Below are 26,310 nucleotides of genomic sequence, written 5' to 3' on the forward strand. Positions count from 1 at the left end.
CCATTAGCGTCACCAGATTGATTCAATTAGCTATTGGGTTTTGATGATGTTTTTGATCTTTTCTATCACAGCTTCCAGTTTCCCTCGCTGCAGCTGCTGGGCGAAGAGCTGGTCACGGTTCTGGACTTCCTGCACGTGAAGTACGTCATCGGGCTGGGCGAAGGCGCTGGCGCCAATGTCCTGGCCCGATTCGGACTGGCCCATCCTTCCCGCTGTCTGGGGCTGATCCTGATCAACGTGACCGGTTCCGCGGCTTCCGTTTTCGATGCCTTCAAGACCAAATTTATCAGCTGGAAGGGCGACGAAATCGGACAATCTGCCGAAACGTTCCTGCTCTATCACAAGTTCGGTTATGTGAGTTTCAATTTTTTACTAGCCTCCTTTAATTATTTTTACTTCCCCAAACTTTACCGATTCCCTAGGGAATCTGTAAAGTTTGGGCGTATTAATTAATTAAATGTTTTTCATACATATAACCATATATACTCATCAGTGCCAGATATATTATACCTAGTAAACCTACTAGAGAGTGTCCATCCCCAAACACCATTTCAGTTCCCCGTATTGATTTTATTGGCTTTCGTCGGGTAGAACAGATATTTGTCTATTCAATTTTCTACGGCTATATATTGTTGACTCTCATCAGCGCACCATCCCTTTTTCGGTCCAATTTCCCCAAATTTCATGCACCATTTGTAGTCTTCGACACTATTCGGCTAACTAAATTTCCGACCAACCCAAAAGCCCCCAAGGTATTCCCAGCGTATTTTGTTTGCATTGGCGAATGGATGTCTCCCCACTAAATTGTTTCATTTAATTTGTCTCAATCCAATCAAAACATTCCGACACCAGCATCATGTTTCACCATATCTACACGGTTAATCAAATTAAATACTTCAGCTCAACACTCGTTGAAGGGGAAAACAAAACAAACACTTAACAACACGATTAAAACCAAACAATCTACAGAGCTTTCGGTTGATTATTTCTACTCCTCCCTTGAGAGATGGTATGACGAATATCTCTTAAGGATTTTTTCCTCGAAAAGACTTTTATTTTCTGTTCAATTTTTAAGTAAGAATGAATGCTTTCAATAATTGGTATTGTAACATATTTTTGAAAAAATATCATTCTTCAATAAGGTTTGAACGAATAATAACGGTGTCTCTGATGGAACCATTTTATTTATCGAAAAAAGCATCACTAATTTTTGCACCATTCGAAAGCTGGGACTTTTCCCTTTCATTTGAGCCCAAATTTGAAATAATTCATCGGGGGTCTGAAAAAATTTATTTTTTTTGAAGATAACCTTTTTAATCTTTTTTATGGTTTTTTTAAAGACAAAATCATACTAATCACATTGAATACGCTCGTCTTACCTTTAGCGTTAATCCAACTCTATATGTTGATAACATGATAATGATTTAATGGGAAATTTCCCTGGCTACAATTTTGTAGAAGACATCAAAGTGATACTAGTTGTAATGTTAAAAAAGAGTGATTATAAATGTTCAAAATGTATAAATGTTCAAAATGTAAACAATTTTACTTTTAAAAATCAATCTTTTGCATAAATTTGATCATGATTATCTGAAGTAATGAGCATTTACGGTGATTTATTATTCCATAACAAATATCAAATTCTTTTTTTGTCACTCCGATTTTTCCAAAAATCCCGAAGAAGGGAATAAATAAAGTTTAAGACATTTTAAACAAAAAATAGACACATTCTTCGAACCTTCGATTATTCAAACAGTTGAAAGATGTTTGATCTAAATTTTCTCGATTTTTTTATTTTGTGCAATGAAGATTGTAAACAAGTTTGTTGCAAGCCAGCTTTTGTCCATTTTCTCCAATTTATTAAAAAATCCCCCCTTCTCATGATGTTTCAACTCCAAGTGACAAATTTTTGATTTCAAATTTTTTCAGGCCATATAGACAAAAGATGGCACCTGCATAATCTGGGCAAATAAATGTAGGAAAATTATTCTAAGCATTTCAAGCCTCTGCCTTAAATTCTTTCATGACACGATGTTATATTTATTTATTTCTGGAGTCTATGACTATAGTCATACAGGCTGATTGTTTAAGATTAGCTTAGCTAAGCTTTAAGCAATTAAGTTAGGTGACGCCACGGATTGAACATTTAAACTTAGATTTTGTATCATTTTGTTTTCATAGAAGTAAGAAAATAGCAGCCCAGGGGAAAGCCAAACATGTAGAAAAACGCAAAAATGTTTTCAGTGTTCCATACACCAGATAAAAACCCATGTTTTTTTAATTTTATCTAGGAAATTTGAAAAAAATCATTAATTTGAACAAATGCAAATTTTTTTGAAAACGAAACAAAGAATTCGTAAAAAATTTGACAACTTAAAGTGAACTGACAGAATATTTTCAGATAATAGTATTACATCAAATCAACCACTTAAAGTTATTGAAAACAAAGTTGATTTCACGATTTTGTAATCTTCTTTTTCCCTTTATCGAAAAAAAACAATGAAAGACATTATGTTCAGAACGTGTAATTTAGACAAAAATGAACAATCTTGAATTTGCAATTGGAAACTTAAATTCTACAACATTTTTACATACACGAATGCCTCCAAAAACTTTAATTTATGCAATCAAACATAAACAAAATAGATTGATTTTTTTTTTAGTTTTATATGTGACATTTTACCATCCTCGTGGTACCGGGGCTAAGGTTTGCACAATTAATTAAAAGTGAAAAGTATGAAAACCTTCAGAAATCATCAAAAAGGATGAAAGATTTTCAACAAAAATAAATGGTTTTAAAATCCTGGTGGATTATTTAAAATTTGAGCTTAAATGTAAGAAATAAGTCTAATTTGTTTCCTAGTCCCAAATATTTGTAAATGACTAAATTTTCAAGAAAAGCGGAATACATTTTTCAGAATAAAACCTTACAAATGCTCTTTACTTCAGATTATCCTGAACATGAAAGATAACAGATTGATTTTTTAATGTTAATAAATCATATTTAACATTTATACACCCTTAAATCAATAACCAAGCTCATAGAACACTGTTTCTGGTCTTGGTACAATAAGTGATGAGAAGTTTTTTTAGATTTTTCAAATGAAACAATAATCACTCTGTTTGTAACATTACAACTCTTTTCTCTTAATTTGTATCACTTTGATGCAGGGCCGTAGGAAGAACCGACTCATGGGGGGGGTTTTGGTGACAAATTTTTACCTTTGATTTTTTTGTCTAACAGCACACGAAAAAAAAAAACATTAAAACAAATTATATTTGTAACTATATGATTACTCATTTTAAAGTAACTTAAGTAACTTAAGAGAAGACACGAAGTGTCATTAAAAAAACCTCAAAAAAAGTCACTTTAGAAAAGTGGTTCTTAGCCTTAAGGGTGAGTCTAATTTTTTTTAACGAAACCTCTAGGATCAAAATATGAAATTTGCTTTTATAGATGACAAAATTTTTTGAATTTGTTCAAAAGTCTGGTAGAGCAAAGTTATTTGATTTGAGCATAAAATAAGTTCTTTTTAGGGTCGCCTTCAATTTCTTAAAAAAAAAACTTATTCTATACTCAACAATCCCAATCCAAACAAGCCCAATCTTTTAAACTCTTTTGCAAATTCCAAGATTCAAACCATTAATGAAAATTAATAAAATTTTCAAAAAAAAAATCAGTAAGAGATAAAAAAATTTCAAATCAAATTTGCTTGACTTGAACTAAATTGATGATTTTAGTTTGAAATTTGGCTTTAAAAAAGCTGTAGAACAAATTTAAAAAATTGTGCAGATTTTTTAGGTGAAGATCAGGTACATGTTTCTTAAACAGGAAATATTTTTCATAAAGAATCAATTCCATACTAAAAATCCTGTGGATGATTCTTTTTTAAATAATTTGGGATATTTTGCATGAATCAAAACTTAGAAAATTAACTCAAATTCTAATTTTTATCTGTGATTTTCAGCTGAATTGTGTACACAAATTTATTCTGATAAAAAACGTTGAAATCTGGAAATTTAATTGACAAACAAATTTTTGAGTTTCTTGAATTTTCAATCTGAATTCTAAACCTGAGTTCAAAAATTGAACTTTGAATCTATTTCCGAATTTCAATACGATTTCCGAAATGTAAAAAAAATACGATTTCTGATCCTAATTCCAGATCAGAACTTCATGAACCAAATCTTAGAGACTCCGTTCATGAATCTATTATTAAAATTCTGTAGTGCTGGTTTAATCTTAATTCATTATTTCAATTATTTATTTTTTATCTGTTTTGTGAATCTGATTTGAAATGTGAATTTCGAATGATGAATCAAAATCTGGTTTTCAATTTTGGATCGCCACGTAGATGCTTCAAATGTTTAAATTTTGTGTTACAATAAAGTTAAAGAACTTCGAATTTGAATATAAAACAAATTTCTTCTTTTTCCATATTTGGAAAACTATTATCAAAATATTGAAAATTCATTTGATTTTCGAAATACATGATTAAAATTTGATATGAAATGCAATACCGAACTCCAACAAAGATTTCAAATCAGCTTTTCATTCCTAATTTCTTATAATTATTCGAACTGAAAATCAAGAATCCTAAACTTGATATAAAATCAGAAATACGAAAATATTTAGAAATACAATTTTGGTTATAGGAATATGGAACCAGAATCTCCAAAATGGGTTTAATTTAAAATTCAATATTCAGACCTTAATTTCTATGATAAGGTAGCGAAATTGACCGGTTTTGACCGGGTTGGCCCGGATATTTAATATAAAATTTGGGAAAAGTCCGGTCCGACCCGGTTGCCCAGATTTCATTGGAAAAGCCCGGATTTTGCCCGGGTTTGTTCTCATTCACATTCTTAAATCAAACCTAAAAAAACAAATTGTGATGTAATTTTTTAATATGCATTCGTCCGAAATTTATGCAGCAAGTTTCAAAAAAATATTATGAAAGGTTTTTCAAGTTATTTTTTCTAGATTTTTGATGAGCAATTCCTAGGTTTTAATCAAATTTGCCCGGTTTTGCCTTGATTTGGTCGACAATTTTTAAATCAAATACCCTGATTTTGTCAGGTTTTTATATAAAACAGCCCGGATCCGTGCTAAAAAAAAATCTGACAACCATATTCTATGAACAAGTGAGAAAATTTTGAAAAATTGTAGCAGAATTTTGAACTTGAAATGGGTTTTTGAGGTTTTTGTATTAGTTTTTAGTTCAGATAGTTACTCTTGAATATCTTTGCTCTATTATCATAATTTGATTATGAATTACAAATTTTGAGTGTAGAGTAGAATATCTCGCTTGCTTTTTTGGACCCTCATGGGGGGGGTTTAACCCCCAAAACCCCCCCCCGTTCCTACGGCCATGCTTTGATGTTTTGTACAAAATTGTAGCCAGGGAAATTTCCTATTAAATCATGTTATTGACATATGGAGTTGAATTAACGCTAAAGGTAAGATGAGCGTTCTCACTGTGATTAGTATGATTTTTCCTTTGAAAAACCATTAAAAAGAATCAAAAAATTTCAAAAATTGTTAGACCCCCGATGAATTATTTCAAATTTGAGCTCAAATAAAAGAGGTAAGACCCAGCTTTCGAATGGTGCAAAAATTAAGCAGTGCCTATGAATTAAGTTTGCTCCCAGAGACATCGTGAAATCATACCTAAGAAATAAGCCTGATTTATAAGAATGGTTCAACCCCCCACCGCATGGAGATTTTTTCCAAGTAAAATTTTCACCGTACTGTCGAAAAATTACTTGACCTTCAATAGTGTTTAAAATAACTAAACAAGCAAGTCAGAAATTTAGCTCGCCTCTGGCGGATTCCAGTTTCAATTCACTCTAGGCTTGACACATTTAATTTTACGACATTATATGACGTTCACAAATTTAAACTTCGATTTGCAATCCAATGAACCGTTTGTATTGAAATTCGTAACCCTACCTCGTCTTTAAAAGGGGTTTTCATTATGAAGTGTAATTAAACAAGAACAGATTTCAAATTAATAAATCGAATACTAATTTTATTCATCGACAAGTTGGAAACCATGTAACAGACGTTTAGCTCTTACGATGGTCAACAGAACTAGCAAAAAACTATAAAATCTAGTATCCTCTATCTTTTTATGAAAAATGTTGATTAAAAAATCGCTTATGTAATTAAAAATTATATGCTGATATGAAATATTCTTCAGAAAACCTGTTTCAGTCTCAATTTTATTTTCGTTATTGAAATGACTTTTTAGATTAAAATCTTTTAAGGAAGTTTTACACTTTTTTGACTAGGCTTGAAAACAGAAACATTACATTTTAAAATAAAAACTTTGAATCAATTATCAACTTTCATCGAGACTTCAAGTAACTTTGCTTTCTGCGAAAAAAGTTATAGAATTTTCTATTTATTAATGTGTCATTTAACGAACTTTTAAAGAAGTTTTGAGCCTAATTGAATTTTAGGTACTTTTTAAAGCATAATTCTAATCGTTTTCCAGGTTTCAAACAATTTTTAAATGAAATCAAGCATTTAAAACTGTAGCGGTCGCACCACTTAAAAATTTGAATTCTCCAGAACCGAAAGACTAGCTTTCGGTTTCGCCTTTCGGTATGCAATACAGCATTGATCGGTTCGGTGTCTTCATCGATTTCGATCGAAGGAGGAGAGTCAGGCTTTTCACTTGAAGGTGGAATTGCATAAAGCTTCTCGAAAGGGTTAGGAAAGTTGCAGCGAGACCCGAATTCCAGTCGGCAAAGCGAGCGACAAACAAAAACTGCCAAAATCCCGAAGATATTCAATAGACCTCTCGGGATTAACGTATATCCGCCACGGGTCAACGCCCGAGATCATCTTCCCTGATCTGAGGCTGCACGCTGCAAGATCATTTCAATCTGGACAGCAAATGTGCTTGGAAGTGCGCTTTGTTTCGCGAGACGTACATTCCTTTACTTTTATAAAAAGGTACCCATAAAGTGATGTGGTTTGAAAATTGAAAAAGCTAAATTTCTTTTCTCATATGTAGCCCCACCTCTAGGCTACATATCGCGAGCTAGGGCAAGTTTGTGCGTTTTGTTACAAAAAGAAAGGTAAAGTCGTGCAGCATATACCGTAGTGCAAGTGCAAGTGCAAGTGCTAATGTAAAGGCCGTACAGGCAACCTGATTTCGCCCTACAGCCGCTTCCGGTCACCTGGAACAATCCACCTAGCCCATCCGTCCAGTCTATCGGGCCATATCGTCACCTCGAGCCCGAAACTACCGCCTGATTGCCCGTTTTGGAACCAATTGAGCCAGTGAACGCCACGTGCTTCGTCACACTGCAGCTCAGGTAACAGAATTTACATCGCAACATACATAGCACGCTCTTTTCGGTAACCAGGGGGAACCAAATTGTCATAGGCCCATCCCCGTTTCAGCGAACCCGATTCGACATCATTTTTACGACTTCTACTAGGAGCGCAGAATCGGAAGGATTCCACCACCGCATCGTCGAGAGCGAGCAGCGTCATCATCGCTCACCTTCGACGTCATCACCGGCAGCGACGTCATCAAGCGCCCTCCGCGGTTGGGCTGGGCCACACCAACGTCGGAGAGAAGGTTTGAAACCATACATACTTGGTGAGTCGAATGAACATTACTCTTTTCCCTTTTGGTTCTCCCATTAGAGCGCCGGTCACGGCTGCCGCTACCACTGCATCGAATATATGAAAAATTAAATCCTAAATATTCCCCGCTGAAATGGAAACTTCAGCTCAGTAATAATATCACCTACATGTACATAATTTGTCGACAAAGCTGTAAGAGAAACTACAGCATCAAAATGTGTTAACACTGAATTTTCGAACATAAACATAAAACGTAGCTACGTCGCGCAATGCGTGGACCACCCTAACATTCTCTTTTGGAGTCATCGTTGGAATTCACGCCGTTCTCAACACTTGAACGTCGGCCTTTAGCACTGCACGGTAGGATATAAGCTAGAAACGCACGCACAAGAGATAGGTAGAGAGTAGGAAATACATATGTATACATATAACATGAATGAACTAAATTGATACACCGAATGAACACCTTTGTACAAATTTATTAATACACTCTTTTTTCAATGAAGAATATAATCGCTTTTGAACTCTACCAAGAATTTTAGTCGATTTAATTTTGGAATCCCATCGCTACGCGTAACGGATTAAATTCAGATGATCTCACATCTGCAGCCACTTCCAAAATCACTTGTTCTTCGGGGCGGAATGAATTGTAGTTCCTATGAAGATTAATTCAGGTATGGGTGGTCTCGTACCGAGATTTTTGAGGAATATCTTCTAGGTTTTGTTAATTTTCGGGAGTGTGTCCGAGAATTTTCTCGAGTTTTGTGGGCTTTGTGAATTCGGAGTCGGACTGATTCGATCCTCCATCCTTCGGGAAGACTATATGGACTCGCCTTGAAGTGAGTCTCAGCCGGGCATTTTCACCTTGGTGTGCTGTCCCTCTTCGAGGGTGGCGCATAAGCAGCACGCTTGCACCGGATCGATCAGTGCTGGCTACAAATTGGCGCCCAACGAAAAGGTTCTATTTGGAGAACACGCGATTATTATGCCTCAAAGCAGATGATAAAACTGCTCGTTTTTAGGATTTTTATGGAGAATTAATAGGTTGTAATATTTTTTGGACTTGTTTAAGAAAAACTTTTTGGAGTAAATTAATAAAAAAAAAAAACACTATGTACTTTTAGGGATTAGCTAAAGTTAATGATTTATTTGGAAAATATTAAGGTACATTATTATTGCGTATAGAAATTACTATACTGTTCTGCGTGTGCAATTGCGCACTGTTTTAAAGATCGCTTTTGAAATTTCGGAGTGGAAAGAAGAGAAATTTTTGTCTGAGGAAGTTGTGTTTCATTTTTTTCCATTATTTTTTATTATTACATTTCTTATTTTTTTTTTTATTAGTTCAATATTTTATTTTTTTTACTTTATTTCAATCAAATTTATTATTTTATATTTTTTCTATTTTTTTTTATTTTTTTAAGTATTCTTTTAGTTAATACTTACCTGAATTCAATTTTTTTTCTCATTCACACTTTTTGGAATTTTAAAATTTATTCATATTTTAAAAATGGCAAGTTTTCCGCGGGTCGATCACCTCACGAATGACGAAGTGAAATATGAATTGTTAATTCGAGGTGAGGTGAAGGCTCTAGAAGGCGATCGAGATGAGCAATGTAGGCTGTTGAGGAGGCTTTTCCAGGAAGACGCGAAGGAGAACCGAGAACACGTGTCACCCTACACCATCGAGCAAGAGTTTGATCGAATAGCAGGCATCGTGAACGATTTACGTCAGAAGCTGGAGGACAAGCCTGACGAGGTCAGCTTTTCTAGGTTAAAACACTATTTACAGCGTACGTTGAGAAGCCGAGCACCCGACCAGGCTTCTAAGGATATGGTCAGAGAGTTGGCGAATGACATCAGGTCTGTTTTGAACAAATTCCGACAATCTAGGCCAGCAAAAAAGTTAACTTCAGAGAACGAATCGGATTTGGAGCATCACAAACATACACGTATGGTCAAGGACAACCCCACAACTGTTACAAGTCACAAGGATGCACCGGAAATGCATCAACATATTTCACCAGTGACTACAACTCAAATTGTAGTCCCGCCTGGAACAACTTCCCCTTTCCAACCACGAACGACGGCTCTTGGGATGACTGCAGGGATGAGTACGCAACACTCACTTGGGAGTGCATCGCTACCTCAGACCTTCAGTTCACCTCCAATGGTCCCGTTTCCTGGAACCGTTCCGAACTACTACACCGCACCCTCGATTTGGCCTGTGGGTCAATTTCAAGCGCCGCCGGCAGTCAACACAGTTTGGTCACAAACACCAGCACCGTATACGGGAGCAGTTCCGAAACAATTGCGTCAGGACCACAGGACTACCACGAGCGACCACGAGACGGCAGGATTGAAGAGACGAATTGCCGAACTAGAGGCACAACTAGCAGGGATGTGTCAGAAAACGCCTAATCCAAGAACGGTTGAGGGTATTTTTGAACCACGTGGCATGGAGAATCTATCCAAGCAGCGACCAGTAATCAATCATGACCGGAAATGGAAGTCAGAGGAGGACTATGGCGACAACCGACGACAGTCAGCAGGTTTTGTTGGAAAACCACAACGCCAACGCAGTTCTATGGCAGTACGAGATAGGACGAGTGACGACAGCGAGGAGAACCGTGACCCACGTGACCGTTTTCGAAGTAGAACGATGAATAGACAGCACGTCAGGCAGAACTACAGTTCATCGGAGGACGAAGAACCCGAGTCTTACCCGTGTAGACAACTGCAACGACTCGTCTCGGATGCCGAAATTCAGAACGCGGACAGGCGAATGGAGAAATGGCATCTGACCTTCGATGGGGATCCACGACACCGTTCGCTTGAAGACTTCCTCCACAAGGTACAGCGTCTAGCGAGAATGGACAGGATTGCAGACGACGTGTTACTGCAACGGATCCACACCGTTCTTAGAAAGGAGCCATACGACTGGTATCTGTGTTACGCGGATGAGTTTTCAACGTGGAAAGAATTTGAGGAACGGATTCGGTATATGTACGGGAATCCGAGTCAGGGCCAGGGTACGCGACTGAAAATTGAAGGTCGAAAACAGCAGAGGAACGAGACTTTTCTTTCTTTCAAGATGGACATTGAAAGGATGAATAAAACGTTACCTAAACCTTTAAGTCAGCGTAGATTGTTTCAAATAATATTTGAAAATATGCGTCCCCATTACAGGTCTAGGCTATCGTTGAAAACGGTGGAAAATCTCGGTCGTTTAGAATTTTACGCGCATCGTATCGACGCGAACGACCCAGTATTTCAAAGTTGCAGGGAAGGAGCAGGAAGAACTTCAAACTTGCACCACATTGAAGCGGAAGAAGAGTCGAACCCGTCGTACTCAGAATACTCGGAGACCGAGGAGGTCAACGCGATTACTGGCAGACTTCAAGACAGGCCACGAGGAGCTAACGATTACACCAGGAGACCGAGGCATAACGAGAGCGTCCAGAAACCGACAACGACGAGCGACCGACCGACCATGTTTTGCTGGAATTGCAGGAAACCTGGCCACCTTTGGAGACAGTGCAAGGAGGAGAAGAAGATTTTCTGCTATATCTGCGGCAACCCTGGAAAGACTTCGACGTTTTGCGACAGCCACCCACGCAACGCACGTGTGGGAAACTGAACATGGAATGCACAAAAGGGAGCGACAGCATTCCATCGGAAAATCCCGCTCCCGACGACAAAGACTTCAAGGACCCTTTCTCACAAGTTTGCGAAGTGAGAGTACAGACGGAAACATGCCCGCATGTAACCGTTAAAATATTCGAAAACGAGTTTGACGCCCTTTTAGATTCTGGGGCTAGCATAAGTGTGACGAGTATCGCGGATATCGCACAGAAAAACGGCCTCAAACTGCATCCGAGTCCACTTAAAATTGTAACGGCTGATAAAACGACCCATGAGTGCTTGGGGTTCGTACAACTCCCGATAGAGTTTCGAGGAACGACAAGAGTGATCCCAACTCTGGTTGTCCCTCAGGTTAGTCAGAAATTAATATTGGGATACAATTTTTGGAAGTCATTTAGAATCCAACCGATGATTGAGGGCAAGCACGGATACGAACATATCACGATGGAGAACAGGAAGGATTCAAAGGCAGGAGTAGCAGCAGTCCAGTTAACTCTGTGCCCGATCGAGACGTTACCGGTGTTAAAGCAAGCAGAACCAGATGAGACGTTGGATATCCCCGCTTTGGAACTTCCGGAACCATCATCAGCGACACCGGAAACCATCGAGACAGAGCATGAGTTGACCGCGAGGGAAAGAGAAGCTTTGGTGGATACCATTCGTCAATTTCCGGTGACGACCGAGAACCGTCTAGGGAGAACAACCATGCTGCAACACGAGATCGTTCTTAAGGAGGAGGCTAAACCTATTCGACAACCCCTCTATAGATGTTCACCGGCAATTCAGGCAGAGATGGAAGCGGAATTGGAGCGGTACAAGAAGATGGATGCCATAGAGGAGTGTACGAGCGAATGGGCGACCTCTCTAGTACCAGTGAGGAAAGCAAATGGGAAGTTGAGGATATGCCTAGACTCCAGAAAAATCAACGCTCTGACCAAAAAGGATTCATATCCAATGCGGTCCATGAGTGAGATTTTTCACAAACTCGGGAAAGCGAAATTCTTCTCAGTGGTTGATTTGAAAGACGCTTATTTCCAAATCCCACTAAAGGAAGAATCAAGGGATTACACAGCGTTTCGTACGAGTCAGGGTCTTTGGCGGTTCAAGGTGTGCCCGTTTGGTCTCACCAACGCACCTTTTTCAATGTGCCGGCTAATGGCACGCGTGATCGGTTTTGATCTCGAACCTCACGTGTTCGTCTATCTTGACGATATTGTCATAGCGACGAACACCTTTGCCGAACACGTTAAGTTGCTGAAGATTGTAGCAGGAAGGTTATCGGGGGCAAACCTAACCATCTCTTTAGACAAGAGTCGCTTTTGCCGAAAGCAGGTTACTTATTTAGGGTATCTGCTCACCGAGGAGGGAATTTCGATTGATAACTCTAGAATAGCCCCAATTTTGGATTATGCACGACCGAAATGCATCAAGGACATTCGACGATTACTCGGACTAGCTGGATTCTACCAGAGATTTATCGGGAATTACAGTAGGATAGTCTCGCCTATCTCTGATTTATTGAAAAAGACTAAGACGAAATTTGTGTGGACGGAAGCAGCAGAGCAAGCCTTCACAGAGCTGAAAGGAGCGCTTGTTTCAGCACCGATTCTCGGAAACCCTAATTTTGCTTTGCCTTTTACAATAGAGTCGGACGCCTCAGACAACGCAGTGGGAGCAGCATTAGTCCAAACGATCGAAGGAGAGACGAAGATCATTGCTTACTTTAGTAAGAAACTCAGCAGCACACAGCGAAGGTATGCAGCCGTCGAAAAGGAGTGCCTAGGAGTTTTGTTGGCCATAGAAAACTTCCGGCACTATGTCGAGGGAACCCGCTTTAAGGTCATTACTGACGCTAAGAGTCTGTTGTGGCTTTTTACTATGGGCGTAGAAACCGGAAATGCGAAGCTTCTCAGGTGGGCATTGAAAATTCAATCCTATGACATCGAGTTGGAGTACCGGAAGGGGAGAAGCAACGTGTTAGCCGATTGCCTATCAAGGTCTATAGATGCCATTTCTGCCATCCCTGTGGACACTGAACATCAGAAACTAGCCGACAGCATCTGTAAGGAGCCGAACAACTACCCTGACTTCCGTGTGATCGATGGAGAAGTCGTGAAGTACGTCAAAATGGATGGTAAGCTGGAGGACGCACGATTTCAGTGGAAGAGGTATCCACCGGAGTCACAGAGGAAGGAAATTGTCAGGGAAATACATGGACAAGCACATCTCGGAGCAGAGAAAACGCTGGCAGCCGTCAGGGAGAGATACTTCTGGCCGAGAATGAGTTCGGACATTAAGGCGTTTTGTAGAACTTGCCTTCAATGTCAAACAAGTAAGGCGACAAACAAAAATACAACTCCACCTATGTCGTCTCAAAAGAAAATCGCGGAGTACCCGTGGCAGTTCCTCACGATGGACTACGTGGGTCCTCTACCGGCTTCCGGAAAAAATCGGAATACCTGTTTGTTGGTTGTGACAGACCTGTTCAGCAAGTTCGTGTTAGCTCAACCCTTCCGTCAGGCAACTGCAGAGTCACTGGTTCAGTTCGTCGAAAACAACCTATTCCTCCTATTTGGCGTCCCAGAAGTAGTCCTGTCCGACAACGGATCCCAATTCGTCTCGCATCAATTCCAAAGTCTCCTACATAAGTACCACGTGACACACTGGCGAACCCCTAACTATCATCCACAGGTCAACGACTCGGAACGAGTGAACCGGGTTATCACGACGGCGATCCGCGCTTCAATAAAGAAGGACCATACCGAGTGGGCGAACAATGTACAGACAATTGTCAACGCAGTTAGGAATTCCGTTCATGAAGCGTCAAGATATTCCCCTTACTTTATCATGTTCGGGCGGAATCGAGTAGCTGATGGACGGGAGTATCGAGCCCTGAGAGATACAGGTGCAGACAACGCAGGATTAAATTCGGAAGAAAGGGAGAAGTTGTTCAAGGACGTGAGGGAGAATCTCAAACGAGCATACGAAAAGCACGCGGCACACTACAACCTACGCTCTAACGCAAATTGCCAAACATACGCTGTGGGGGAGAAGGTGTTGAAAAAGAACATGGAACAGTCGGATAAAGGAAGAGCCTTTTGTGGGAAGTTGGCTCCGAAATATATACCGGCCATTGTAAAACGAATAGTGGGAAGTCATTGCTATGACATTGAAACGCTCGAAGGAAAAAGATTAGGAATTTTCCACTGTAAATTCCTCAAAAAGTTCACGGGGGTTCCCTAAGCAACCAAGAATTCTAGCTATGTAAATTTTCTGAGGGGAAATGGGACTATGAACCATGATGCCCTAGCTCTGGTTACGAAAACATCTATCCATCCTTACAAGATCAAAAATCCTACCACAAAACCTTTTCTTTACTGGGGGAGATCTTGTAAGCGCTCTGGAGAACGATTTTTAAAGTTTTCATAAAATTTCAAGACACCTAAACCTACTTTGAGATCCGTCGTAGCACGTATAGCGTTCCCCTCGACCCGAAGATAAGAGCGAGTTCTGCGGTTTAACCGTACGAACGATGACCTACCCATCCGGAAAACTCAGAGTCGAAAGACGTTGACGAGGAGTACGTGAATCGGAAACATAGCGTGAGACCGGCAGTGGGGAAACCCGGACGTTGATCGCGAAAAGACTCAGAAGTCGAATAATCAAAAGACAATGTTGAGCAACCCAAGTTAATCGAGCTGGCTACAACGGATTGTCTCTGTAACGTTCACGTGTTCTTGAAATACGCGGTCTTTCTATAAGCGTTCCGCCAAAATCTATCGCGCCCTAAACTGGCCGATTAGGATAATCAATTTGCGCCCTAGACTGGCCGAAAACCTACAACAACTCGCGCCCTAAACTGGTCGAACACCTACAATCGCGAGAAAAAAAAAAAAAGGGAAATGAGAAGAGGGAAGCAAATCTTGCATACGCTAATGTTCCCTAACCGTAACCTACTTTTATCAACCTCTTCTCATTGTTCTTTGTAAGTTCTATTTTGTAAATAATGTTAGTTGGTAGTGAACATACTTAACCTAAGGTTAGTTCTTACCTAAAGTGGTTTTTCTTTATCCACTTACATATTTTTTTTTCTTCCCTTAATTTTAGATTTTACAATAGGTCCTTAAAAACTAACATGAGTGCCTTATATTCTAGGTGGTAGATTTTAGAATGTATAAAGTTATTTGTTTTTGTTTATGATTTGAATTATTATTTATATTGAATTTTGTTTAATTTTTTTAGTATTATTTGGTATAATTTATATGAATAAATTAATTGTGGGGGCAGTGAAAACTAGCCTCCCACGCAGAGCTGTATTAGTGGCCAAAGTTGAATTGGCATTACTGTCCAGTGACAGCAGCTAGACCGACATTTTGACGTGGGTTGGTTTCGTCACGGGAGGTGTAACATCTTTCCGGAGAAATCAGCGCGTGGAGGTGAAGGCTTAGCTGCTCCGTCATTGGGTGTTCTGGCATATGAGATGTGGGACGGGTCTACCACATAGAGCAACTATATTAGCTAACAAATAGAAAAACCCGACACCAGATCCAACCGGAACGCTACGCTTAATGGATTGCTTGAAATCAGCCAGCGACTACCATCAGAGAACCGACCGACACTCGAAAACAACACCTGGTCCGCTGACTGCTAGTGAGGATTTTATTTGGGTTGCCCGCGTAGCACCATTTATGGAAGGCCCTTGCTCTTGGTCCTGTTTCTGGAAGAAAGTTCATCCGATGTGCGTACCTAAAAAGCAAAAAGAAGGAATTAGTAAAATGTTCAAATGACTTACATGTGGACCGATAGCTGTTTCCTTTGATGCACCGGAGCCGGATGTTCTTCAAAACAGTCGATTGGAAGTGGATCTCGACACTTCGGTTGCTCAGCGGTCCCATCAGCGTCGCCTCTAGCTTGCTGATTTTTCCAGTTGTTGATTGCTGAAAAGGAAGAAAAAAAGGGATTACTTGCCAATATTTGTTGATGAATGAGGAATTGAGGGCTGCTGTGTTGTTTTAAGTTCGTTTTATACGAAATTGCAGCGACATTTACCGTAATTTTGATGAAAACTTTTTAGAATTTGGAACACATTTGCACTCGCGACAAACTTTTGTTTACGTTTGAATTTTGATGTCTCTCGCTTGCTGGGATGAATTATTGGTTTCGTTGTGTTAGTGAAATGAACTCTTAGGGATTAGGGTGGTACGATATGCCGAAATAATTGATTTTTTTCGAAAGTTTCGAAATATTAAATATCAATTGGCATTTGAGTATTATGGGAAAATAAAAAGCGGAAATGTGTCTTGGTTGCCCAAAAGCAAGTTTGGGGTGTAGAACATGGAAGCTATGGAGTATGTTTGGAGTTATATGGAGTATATGTGCTTGAAAAAAAGGCAAGCATAATGGGATGTCGGTAAATTTCGGCACGAATCATGTTTCAAACTTTGGATTGGAGTTTCGTGTGCGAAGTTCACTTGTTGATTATTGGGGCTTGAAGCGGAAGGAGTTTTGGGGAAATAGACTCAACATTTTTACAAATATGGATTTGAAGTTGGTTGTAGTCTATGGACCTGGTTATTCAGGAGGATTCTTCAGTTGTTGAAGACAATTTTGTGATTGATATTTGAATGTTGAAACCAGATTCTGAACGCAAGAGGGAGATTTCAAAATTCGGATGCTCTTTTCTAGTAATTGCGAATATATGAGTTAATGTTAATGTTTTACTCCGAAAACCAAATTTTCGTAAAACAAGTCCGGTGTTATGTAGCGGTCGCACCACTTAAAAATTTGAATTCTCCAGAACCGAAAGACTAGCTTTCGGTTTCGCCTTTCGGTATGCAATACAGCATTGATCGGTTCGGTGTCTTCATCGATTTCGATCGAAGGAGGAGAGTCAGGCTTTTCACTTGAAGGTGGAATTGCATAAAGCTTCTCGAAAGGGTTAGGAAAGTTGCAGCGAGACCCGAATTCCAGTCGGCAAAGCGAGCGACAAACAAAAACTGCCAAAATCCCGAAGATATTCAATAGACCTCTCGGGATTAACGTATATCCGCCACGGGTCAACGCCCGAGATCATCTTCCCTGATCTGAGGCTGCACGCTGCAAGCTCATTTCAATCTGGACAGCAAATGTGCTTGGAAGTGCGCTTTGTTTCGCGAGACGTACATTCCTTTACTTTTATAAAAAGGTACCCATAAAGTGATGTGGTTTGAAAATTGAAAAAGCTAAATTTCTTTTCTCATATGTAGCCCCACCTCTAGGCTACATATCGCGAGCTAGGGCAAGTTTGTGCGTTTTGTTACAAAAAGAAAGGTAAAGTCGTGCAGCATATACCGTAGTGCAAGTGCAAGTGCAAGTGCTAATGTAAAGGCCGTACAGGCAACCTGATTTCGCCCTACAGCCGCTTCCGGTCACCTGGAACAATCCACCTAGCCCATCCGTCCAGTCTATCGGGCCATATCGTCACCTCGAGCCCGAAACTACCGCCTGATTGCCCGTTTTGGAACCAATTGAGCCAGTGAACGCCACGTGCTTCGTCACACTGCAGCTCAGGTAACAGAATTTACATCGCAACATACATAGCACGCTCTTTTCGGTAACCAGGGGGAACCAAATTGTCATAGGCCCATCCCCGTTTCAGCGAACCCGATTCGACATCATTTTTACGACTTCTACTAGGAGCGCAGAATCGGAAGGATTCCACCACCGCATCGTCGAGAGCGAGCAGCGTCATCATCGCTCACCTTCGACGTCATCACCGGCAGCGACGTCATCAAGCGCCCTCCGCGGTTGGGCTGGGCCACACCAACGTCGGAGAGAAGGTTTGAAACCATACATACTTGGTGAGTCGAATGAACATTACTCTTTTCCCTTTTGGTTCTCCCATTAGAGCGCCGGTCACGGCTGCCGCTACCACTGCATCGAATATATGAAAAATTAAATCCTAAATATTCCCCGCTGAAATGGAAACTTCAGCTCAGTAATAATATCACCTACATGTACATAATTTGTCGACAAAGCTGTAAGAGAAACTACAGCATCAAAATGTGTTAACACTGAATTTTCGAACATAAACATAAAACGTAGCTACGTCGCGCAATGCGTGGACCACCCTAACATTCTCTTTTGGAGTCATCGTTGGAATTCACGCCGTTCTCAACACTTGAACGTCGGCCTTTAGCACTGCACGGTAGGATATAAGCTAGAAACGCACGCACAAGAGATAGGTAGAGAGTAGGAAATACATATGTATACATATAACATGAATGAACTAAATTGATACACCGAATGAACACCTTTGTACAAATTTATTAATACACTCTTTTTTCAATGAAGAATATAATCGCTTTTGAACTCTACCAAGAATTTTAGTCGATTTAATTTTGGAATCCCATCGCTACGCGTAACGGATTAAATTCAGATGATCTCACATCTGCAGCCACTTCCAAAATCACTTGTTCTTCGGGGCGGAATGAATTGTAGTTCCTATGAAGATTAATTCAGGTATGGGTGGTCTCGTACCGAGATTTTTGAGGAATATCTTCTAGGTTTTGTTAATTTTCGGGAGTGTGTCCGAGAATTTTCTCGAGTTTTGTGGGCTTTGTGAATTCGGAGTCGGACTGATTCGATCCTCCATCCTTCGGGAAGACTATATGGACTCGCCTTGAAGTGAGTCTCAGCCGGGCATTTTCACCTTGGTGTGCTGTCCCTCTTCGAGGGTGGCGCATAAGCAGCACGCTTGCACCGGATCGATCAGTGCTGGCTACAAAACCTACTGCAGTAATTTCAAAAATACTTAAAATGTTGTTGTAAAAATACTTGTTATGATATCTATAATTTTATCAAAACTAAATGTGGTTGTTAAAATTAAAACAAAAAAGTTCAGGCAGTGAAATCCACCAAATCAATCATTAACACATACTTAAGCACCAAAATGCTTAACCCCTTGAGTTATCAATAAAATTCTATAAATAATTTTTTAATGGTTAAACATGTTAATTGAAAAAAAATCTACTTTGATTTTAAAATACTTATCTTTTTCATCTTCATATTTTGATTTTACATCTTCATATTTTGAATTCACCTTATTTTACAGCACGGTTTTTTCTATGTTTTTCAATTCTGAATTTTTGTGTTCTAAAACCAAAAACCTTTAAATTTTTTTTACTGATCAAAAATTCACATTACAACACGTGGTTTTTAAAGATTCAAAACACTAAAGTGGAATTTTTCAATCAACCTTTCAGTTGAAAATGAAGAAAATTAATTGTTAATTAAGATTAATAATGAATAACAACTGTTATCATTTTTCTACCAATTAATCATGGTTTATTTTTCACTTGATTTGACATTTTTTCTATAATTCATATTTTTTTAAATTTGTGTTTTGGAAATATTTATTTTTAATTTGAAAACTAGGCTGCTTAGAAATTATTTTGCGAATTTTTCGTTCAAAATAAGGATCATAATTTTCAAACATTTTTCAATGACTTACCGAAAATATCATTTATTTGAAACTTTCATTGTGGTTTGTTTTGGACATTTTGATTTATTCCATCAGTAAAATTCATTATTTTTCTAGTTTGGGTGATAATTATGAGTAAGAAATTGATATTAGAAGTTCATTGCCTTATTTATTGTGTATTTTGGCATTGTTCTTATTTTGGTTAATTGGAATTTAAAATTTTGAATCTAAAGTAAACTGAGATGGGATTTTCTATCTAAATTTAGAAGTAATTCCAGGGTCAGAATTAAGAATCAAACCTCAGATTATAAGTACAAAAAAAAATAAAAATTGAAAATGAACATTAAAAATCCGTTTCTTTTTACACAAAAATAAATTTAAAAAAATAAACCTTAATTAAGAATTCTAAGAACCATTTACACTTTTGATTAATTCATTTGATATCTAAACTCTTAGATTGATTTTTTTAGATTCATAATTCAGAATACAAATTGTGTTTGCGTTCAATTTTTTTTCCAAAATTACAACTTCCAAATTTTTATTATAATGAATCCGACAGAATTTTGAATAATAAATTTTGCATATTCTTTGTTGTTTTTAATTCTCAACTTTCTTATCCGTTTATGTTGTGGTCAAATGTTAAAAAAAAACAAATTTTTGTTTCTTCATTTATCGGCCTTATCGAAAAAAGTGATATCTTTTTTAGTAAGAATATGTAAAGATAATGAGCTCATTTTCACCATCTTTCATTTCTTCTAACTTTCTATCCGTCTATAAAAAAATCGTAATCTTTAGATGTTCCTACTAAAAAGGACATCACTTTTCACCGATAAAGCCGATAAATTAAGCAACAAATTTAAATAACGATGATTAATCTTTCCATATAATTTTTAAAATGTCTATCAAAAATTTCTCTACAATTCCAACGTTTTTCGCGAATCCTTTTCTGAAACTTTCGTACTCGATTGATGTAATTTTTTCCACTTTTTCAACTACTAGCCAGCAGCCTTTAATTTGCAGCTTTTTTAACAATTACAGTTGAAATTAAAACTTCTGGATCATGAATCTTTATCCGATTCCGGGTGATGCCTGCTAAGTGGCCGTAAGAACGGGGGAGGAGGGGTTTTGAAGGTCCAAAAAAAAAGCAAGCGAGGTATTCTACTCTTCATTAAAATTTGAAATTCCAAAACAAATTTTGATAATTGAGGTTATTCAAGAGTAAAAATCTTGACTCAGAACTGATGCCAAAACCTCGAAAACTGATCCCAGGTTCAGATCTCTGCAACAATTTCTTACTTGTTGATAAAAATTAAGTTCTGAGTTTTCATTTAAAATGAGATATAACTCTTTTCGTTGGTTCTGGCAACATATTAACAAAACCAAATTATTTGTCGGTTTGCCTATTTATAATTTTGTATTTAGTTAAGGGTTCTTATTTTCAGTTGGTACCATCATTAGAAATTGAAAATGAAAAGCTGTTTTGAAATTCCGGTTCAAAATTGGTTACATCAGTTTAAAAAATCATGAATTCTAGTTACGAATATCATGAATTTTTAATGAAATTATCATGTTTTTGAAACTTGAATTCATGATTTTTTTCAAAACTGATGATTTGATTCATGATTTTCGAAACTCTTGGAGCCAAAGTGGTATAATTGCATAAAAGCTTATTTCGAGAAAACACGCTTTAAAGTTGTTGTGTTTGACCATTTCCCATATATTTTTCAAAAATTTGTATTTTTCTTCCGCATGTAAAAATTTGTTAATAAAATTCTAAAAATCTGAAAAAATCAGCCATCAAAGCGAAAAATCGTTTGGCATCATTAACTCAAAATCGACCATTTTGTCACTTATACCCCTTTGGCTTTAAAGGCCTCATATGTTTAAACGATGATTTTCCGAATATGAAAAAAAAAGAGAGTAATAATCCATCCTGAGTTTTTGTTTCATATTAAGAATCGAAGTTCTTAAATTTAATTTTAATTTTTGCTGAATTCAAACATAATAAAGCTTTATAATGGCGATTCAAAATTGAAAAATCATAATCGGGTTCATTATTTGAAATTCATATTTTTTCCAGAAGTACAAATTGGATTAAAAATAAATTATTGAAATAATGAATTCAGGTTGAAACCAAAAACATTGAAGTTGAAATTTCAGATTCTTGAAACAAAATTCACTGTTTGCATCTGGTTTTTTTTTAAATATTACAGAAATCGTTTTGGAACTTTTGAAACAGTTTCAAAGTTTAAATTCTGAATTCAGGTTTAGATAGATTCAGATTGTAAATTTAAAAGTCAGATTCTGATTAAGCTGGAAAATGAATTGTACAATCGAGATAAAAATATCAAGATTAATGTTTCGTTGACGAATTTAAATCGCAACAGAAAGGAGACTGATAATATTTATTGTGAATTCTATTGAAAAGTTAAATTTTTAATCAAAATTGATATGTTTACAGTAGAATGTTAGTATATTTAGCTAATTTTGTTTTATACAAGAACCTCCAAACACCAACAAGTATTTAATTGATTATTAAGGAAAAATATTTGATGATACAAAACATGTAATCTTCAATTAAACAAAATCTGCAATATTTTCTTAGTCAATAGTTGAAGATTATTAATGTTGTAGTTTTCCCATAAGCCAATTTCCAAACTAAAATCTTATGTTTGGATAAAGTTTACAAGAATTGAACTTTTGAAATTTCTATTGATTTACATCGATGGCTAAAATATATAAATTTGCTCAAGAGTTTGGTTGATTTATTTGATTTGAGCAAAGAATAAAGCTTTTTTTGGAAGATTTTTTGTAGATTTAAAAAACTTAGTTTACACCTAAATCGAATAAACTAAATCTACTAGCCTCTGGAGTATATTCAAAGATTTCAACCATTGGTAAAAGTAAGCAGCTTATTTCGTTACTAAAAGCTTTGTTAAAGAATATTCAGCTTAGAATTTAATTGATTTAAGGATGTTTTTTAAAGTATGTCAGTTTAAGTTACTCTTATGTACGAAAAACTATTTATGTAAAAGAACTTAGACACGGATACTCAAATAGTGCTAAAATTACAAAAAAAAAAACTTTTTTTATTCATGCATTGCTTAAGCAAAACTATTATATAAAAAAATAAGCCACCAATTTGAAATCATTTATGATTTTTTGGAAACTCTGGGGTCTTAAAAAATTCGTATTGATTTAAAAATCATCCTCGATTTTTTGCAAAATTTATCAGTAACGTTTACATTAGTCTCGTTAGTTTTAACTGTCATGTTTGTATGAAAAATTGATTATTTTGTTCTTAAAAAACATCATAATTTTTGTTTCGTCTGTAGAACTGAGCTTTCGAATGGTTTTTCTGCCAGTAAAAAAAAATTATGCTGAACAAGTTTATCGAAGACTGTAAATTCGTATCATATTTGGAAAAAATCTTTGCAACAGCTCATAACTATTTTTGTCTGATAAGGTACGAAAAAATTGCGGCACAAAAACCATTCGAAAACTGGGTTCTACAGAAGAAACAAAAATGATGATGATGTTTCAGAACAAAATATTCAATTTTCCGATACAAACATAAAAGTTCAAATTAACTCATGTAAACGTTACTTAAAAATTCTGCAAAAACAGGATGAATGAGTTTTAGATCAAAATATAGTTTTTAGCCTCAGGGTTTGAGAAATTTAAAAAATGAGCTCAAATCGTCTCATTCCAGTTTTTCCAAATAAAATTACAACACATTTGTATGATTTTGGCAATTAACTTATTTTCTGGAGGAAATACATGAGCGTCATGCCAAATTTTCGACAAAATATAAATATTAAGAACCAAAAATTGTTGTACGAGATTCAAATGGCGTTTACTGAGTAAACAAAGCGAAAATGTAAATTTTCAACTAATCTGTTGAACATTGTTCACTCGTGATACGGAAAGTTTTATTAACAGGGTCACCTTTTTATTCTCTACTTCTTTTATCAAATGAGGTCCTCTGAAACACAGTTTTTGAAAGTCATAAATTGTAATTTGGTAATAATTATTTTTATCTTAGCATAAATGCTGAAAAAATTTAAGAGCTCTTAGAGCTTTATAAAATTCAAAATTATTTCGAATAAACGACGTATGCGTGACACGTGCCATCTATATCAGCAATAACTTTAACAAAACAACAATCTATTGAGCATCAATTAATCGATTTATTTAACATATTTTGGATTCTACGTATAAGCGAAAAAGGACCATGCTCAAAGGACATCCTTATCTAACAGGAGATTTAGTGTTTCAGATGAACATTCTAATATAAGGGAAACGTTATCAAATGAAGAGTTCGAAATTCCAATCAGCATTTGAAAGCATTTGTTCAATTGATTCGTTAAATTCATTCGTTCTTCCGAATATTTGAAATTGAATCAATGGTATAAAATATGTCAGACATGATAGTATTCTTCCTTCAGTTTCAATCCACTCAAAATGACGCTGTGTCCCAAATATTTCTCATCACGGTATCCCTTATGCACGTCGATGCACTTTTCTGTTTCACTTCATCTTTCGTTAAACACACAAAAACAACAAAAATCGTACAAACAAAATGACAAATGCAAGAAAAACAACATTTTCATTTCGAAAACAACAAAAAAAAGTCATAACAAAACCACATACCCAAAAATATCTTGAGTTGAATCCACTCCAAACGAGCGATTTCGATTGCTCGCCCACATCGCCAATATGTAAAACGTTGAAAAATAATATCAACCTTTCTCAACAACTGTACCAAATGAAAAATCTGGATCTCGGTCAATGATGACGATATGACGATGATGATATTGATGATGATGATGATGTTGATTCTCCAACTCCAACCGCATTTTCTGTCCCATTTTCCGGAGGCTAGATCTTCTCTGAGGTACATTGAGCATAAAACATTGCATTGAACTGCACTGCCAAACACGTAGATTTGTCGTTATTTCGTCCTGTTTACCTACAACCTTGCTCTAGCTTTCCTTTTCTGCTGCCATCTGGCATGTGTGAACTTTCTTTAGTTTCCAATTTTCCTAATCGAAGCCAGTTGCTGGTAAAAAAATGATATGATGAAGCAACCAGATGATGGAAATGTTCTAGAGTGCCAAAGTGCTTCAAGCAACCTATCTCTCTAGCTATGTGTAAAGCTGTCTCTAACTTATGAGCTTTCTGCGGCTTCCAAGCGCTGTTTTCTTAGCTTCCGGCTGATCACTAGTCATACTAGGGTGACAATTGTTTGGAGAGATTTTATTGTATAATTTTTTTTTCTTGTAGTAAGTCAGACAATATGAACAAAGGGATTGATTTGAATCGTAAATAAATTAGATCCGAAAAAAAACTAATCGATTGTCACCCTAGCCTGTTACATCTATACAGGAAATGGTTGAACTCCTACTCTAACTCCGGTAGTGGTTAGATTTTTTTCCCGTCTGGCTTTCTAGCTATCTAGTATTTTCCAGTGTTTGTATGGCCTAAGCTTGTTCTGTGCAAAGCCTGCACTTAGAAGCATGCGAACGAAAAGTTCTATCTAGTTCTAGCTGCTGCTGCATAGAATCATCACTCATTCATGCCCTCATAGATTCCTTGCTTAGCTTCCTCCCCTGTTGAGGGTTGGTAGTATCCCTGAACCACTTAGTACATTGGAAAAGTTCTTCAAAAGTAGAAGAAGAAAGTGTGATTTTACTTTACTAATAATCAGTCAGAAGCAAACTAAACCTCCAAGTTTTCAGACATCTTATAAGAAAGAAAATAACTCTAGAAAAATAGTTGTAATTGTTAACTTCGTTTTTGAAACATGTTCGAAGATAAAAACCTCGTATAAGATGGGTAACGATGAATACTAATTATAACCAAGTATTGTAACGTTCATTAAAAAAATTGTTTTTTTTAATTAAAAAAAATTGCAGGTTTTATATTTCAAACGTTTATCACTGTAAATAGCAAACAGCACAATTCCACATCACCTTCATTTAAAAAATCATTGCAGAAATTATTCCAACGATTTGTTTAGCTTAGAGGATGTTAGATTTGTTTCACAAAAAAACTTTAAGAAATTGAGACTATGCTGTAATAGACTAAGTCGATTTGGGATCATTTTTTCACTTCTCAAACACTGGGGTCTAAATAGATTCCTTATGGTTCAAACTAATCCATGATTTTTGCAGAATTTACAAGTATCGTTTATATGAGTAAATTTGAACTTTGAGGTTTGCATGGGGTTTCTTCTGTTTCTTATGGTTTTTGTGCTTATATATTAATTTTCTAAAGAAAATTTTCCGCTAAACAACTTTGTCGAAGACCGTAACTTAGTATCTTATTAGGCATAAAAGTTATTAGGTGTTATATGATTAAATGGCATGTCATTTCGCATAAAAAAAAATCAATTGACATCACTGCTGGGCTCCTAGCGAGGTATTGTGTGCCTACTTTTCATGCAATACTTCACGAGGCACCAGCAGTGATGTCAATGGAATTTATTGTTTTTTAATGCGAAATGACATGCCTCCATTCAACAACTAATAACTTTTTTGCCTAATAAGATACGAAGTTGCGGTCTTTGACAGCTGTTCAGTGGAAAATTCCTTTA

The 26,310-nt window shown here is 37.0% G+C and overlaps 1 protein-coding gene across 8 annotated transcripts in view; it reads left to right on the plus strand.

Moving 5' to 3' along the window:
- The window catches only part of LOC129754228 (uncharacterized protein ZK1073.1), a 327,678-nt gene that overhangs the window by 287,830 nt on the left and 13,538 nt on the right, over positions 1 to 26,310 (plus strand). For all 8 annotated transcript variants that reach the window (XM_055750150.1, XM_055750151.1, XM_055750152.1 and 5 more), the window contains one exon: positions 72 to 354. In XM_055750150.1, the coding sequence (XP_055606125.1) occupies positions 72 to 354 (283 nt within the window). The remainder of the gene's footprint in view (positions 1 to 71; positions 355 to 26,310) is intronic.

The sequence above is a fragment of the Uranotaenia lowii genome, chromosome 3 (genome assembly GCF_029784155.1).
Source record: "Uranotaenia lowii strain MFRU-FL chromosome 3, ASM2978415v1, whole genome shotgun sequence".
NCBI classification, from domain to species: Eukaryota; Metazoa; Arthropoda; class Insecta; order Diptera; family Culicidae; genus Uranotaenia; species Uranotaenia lowii.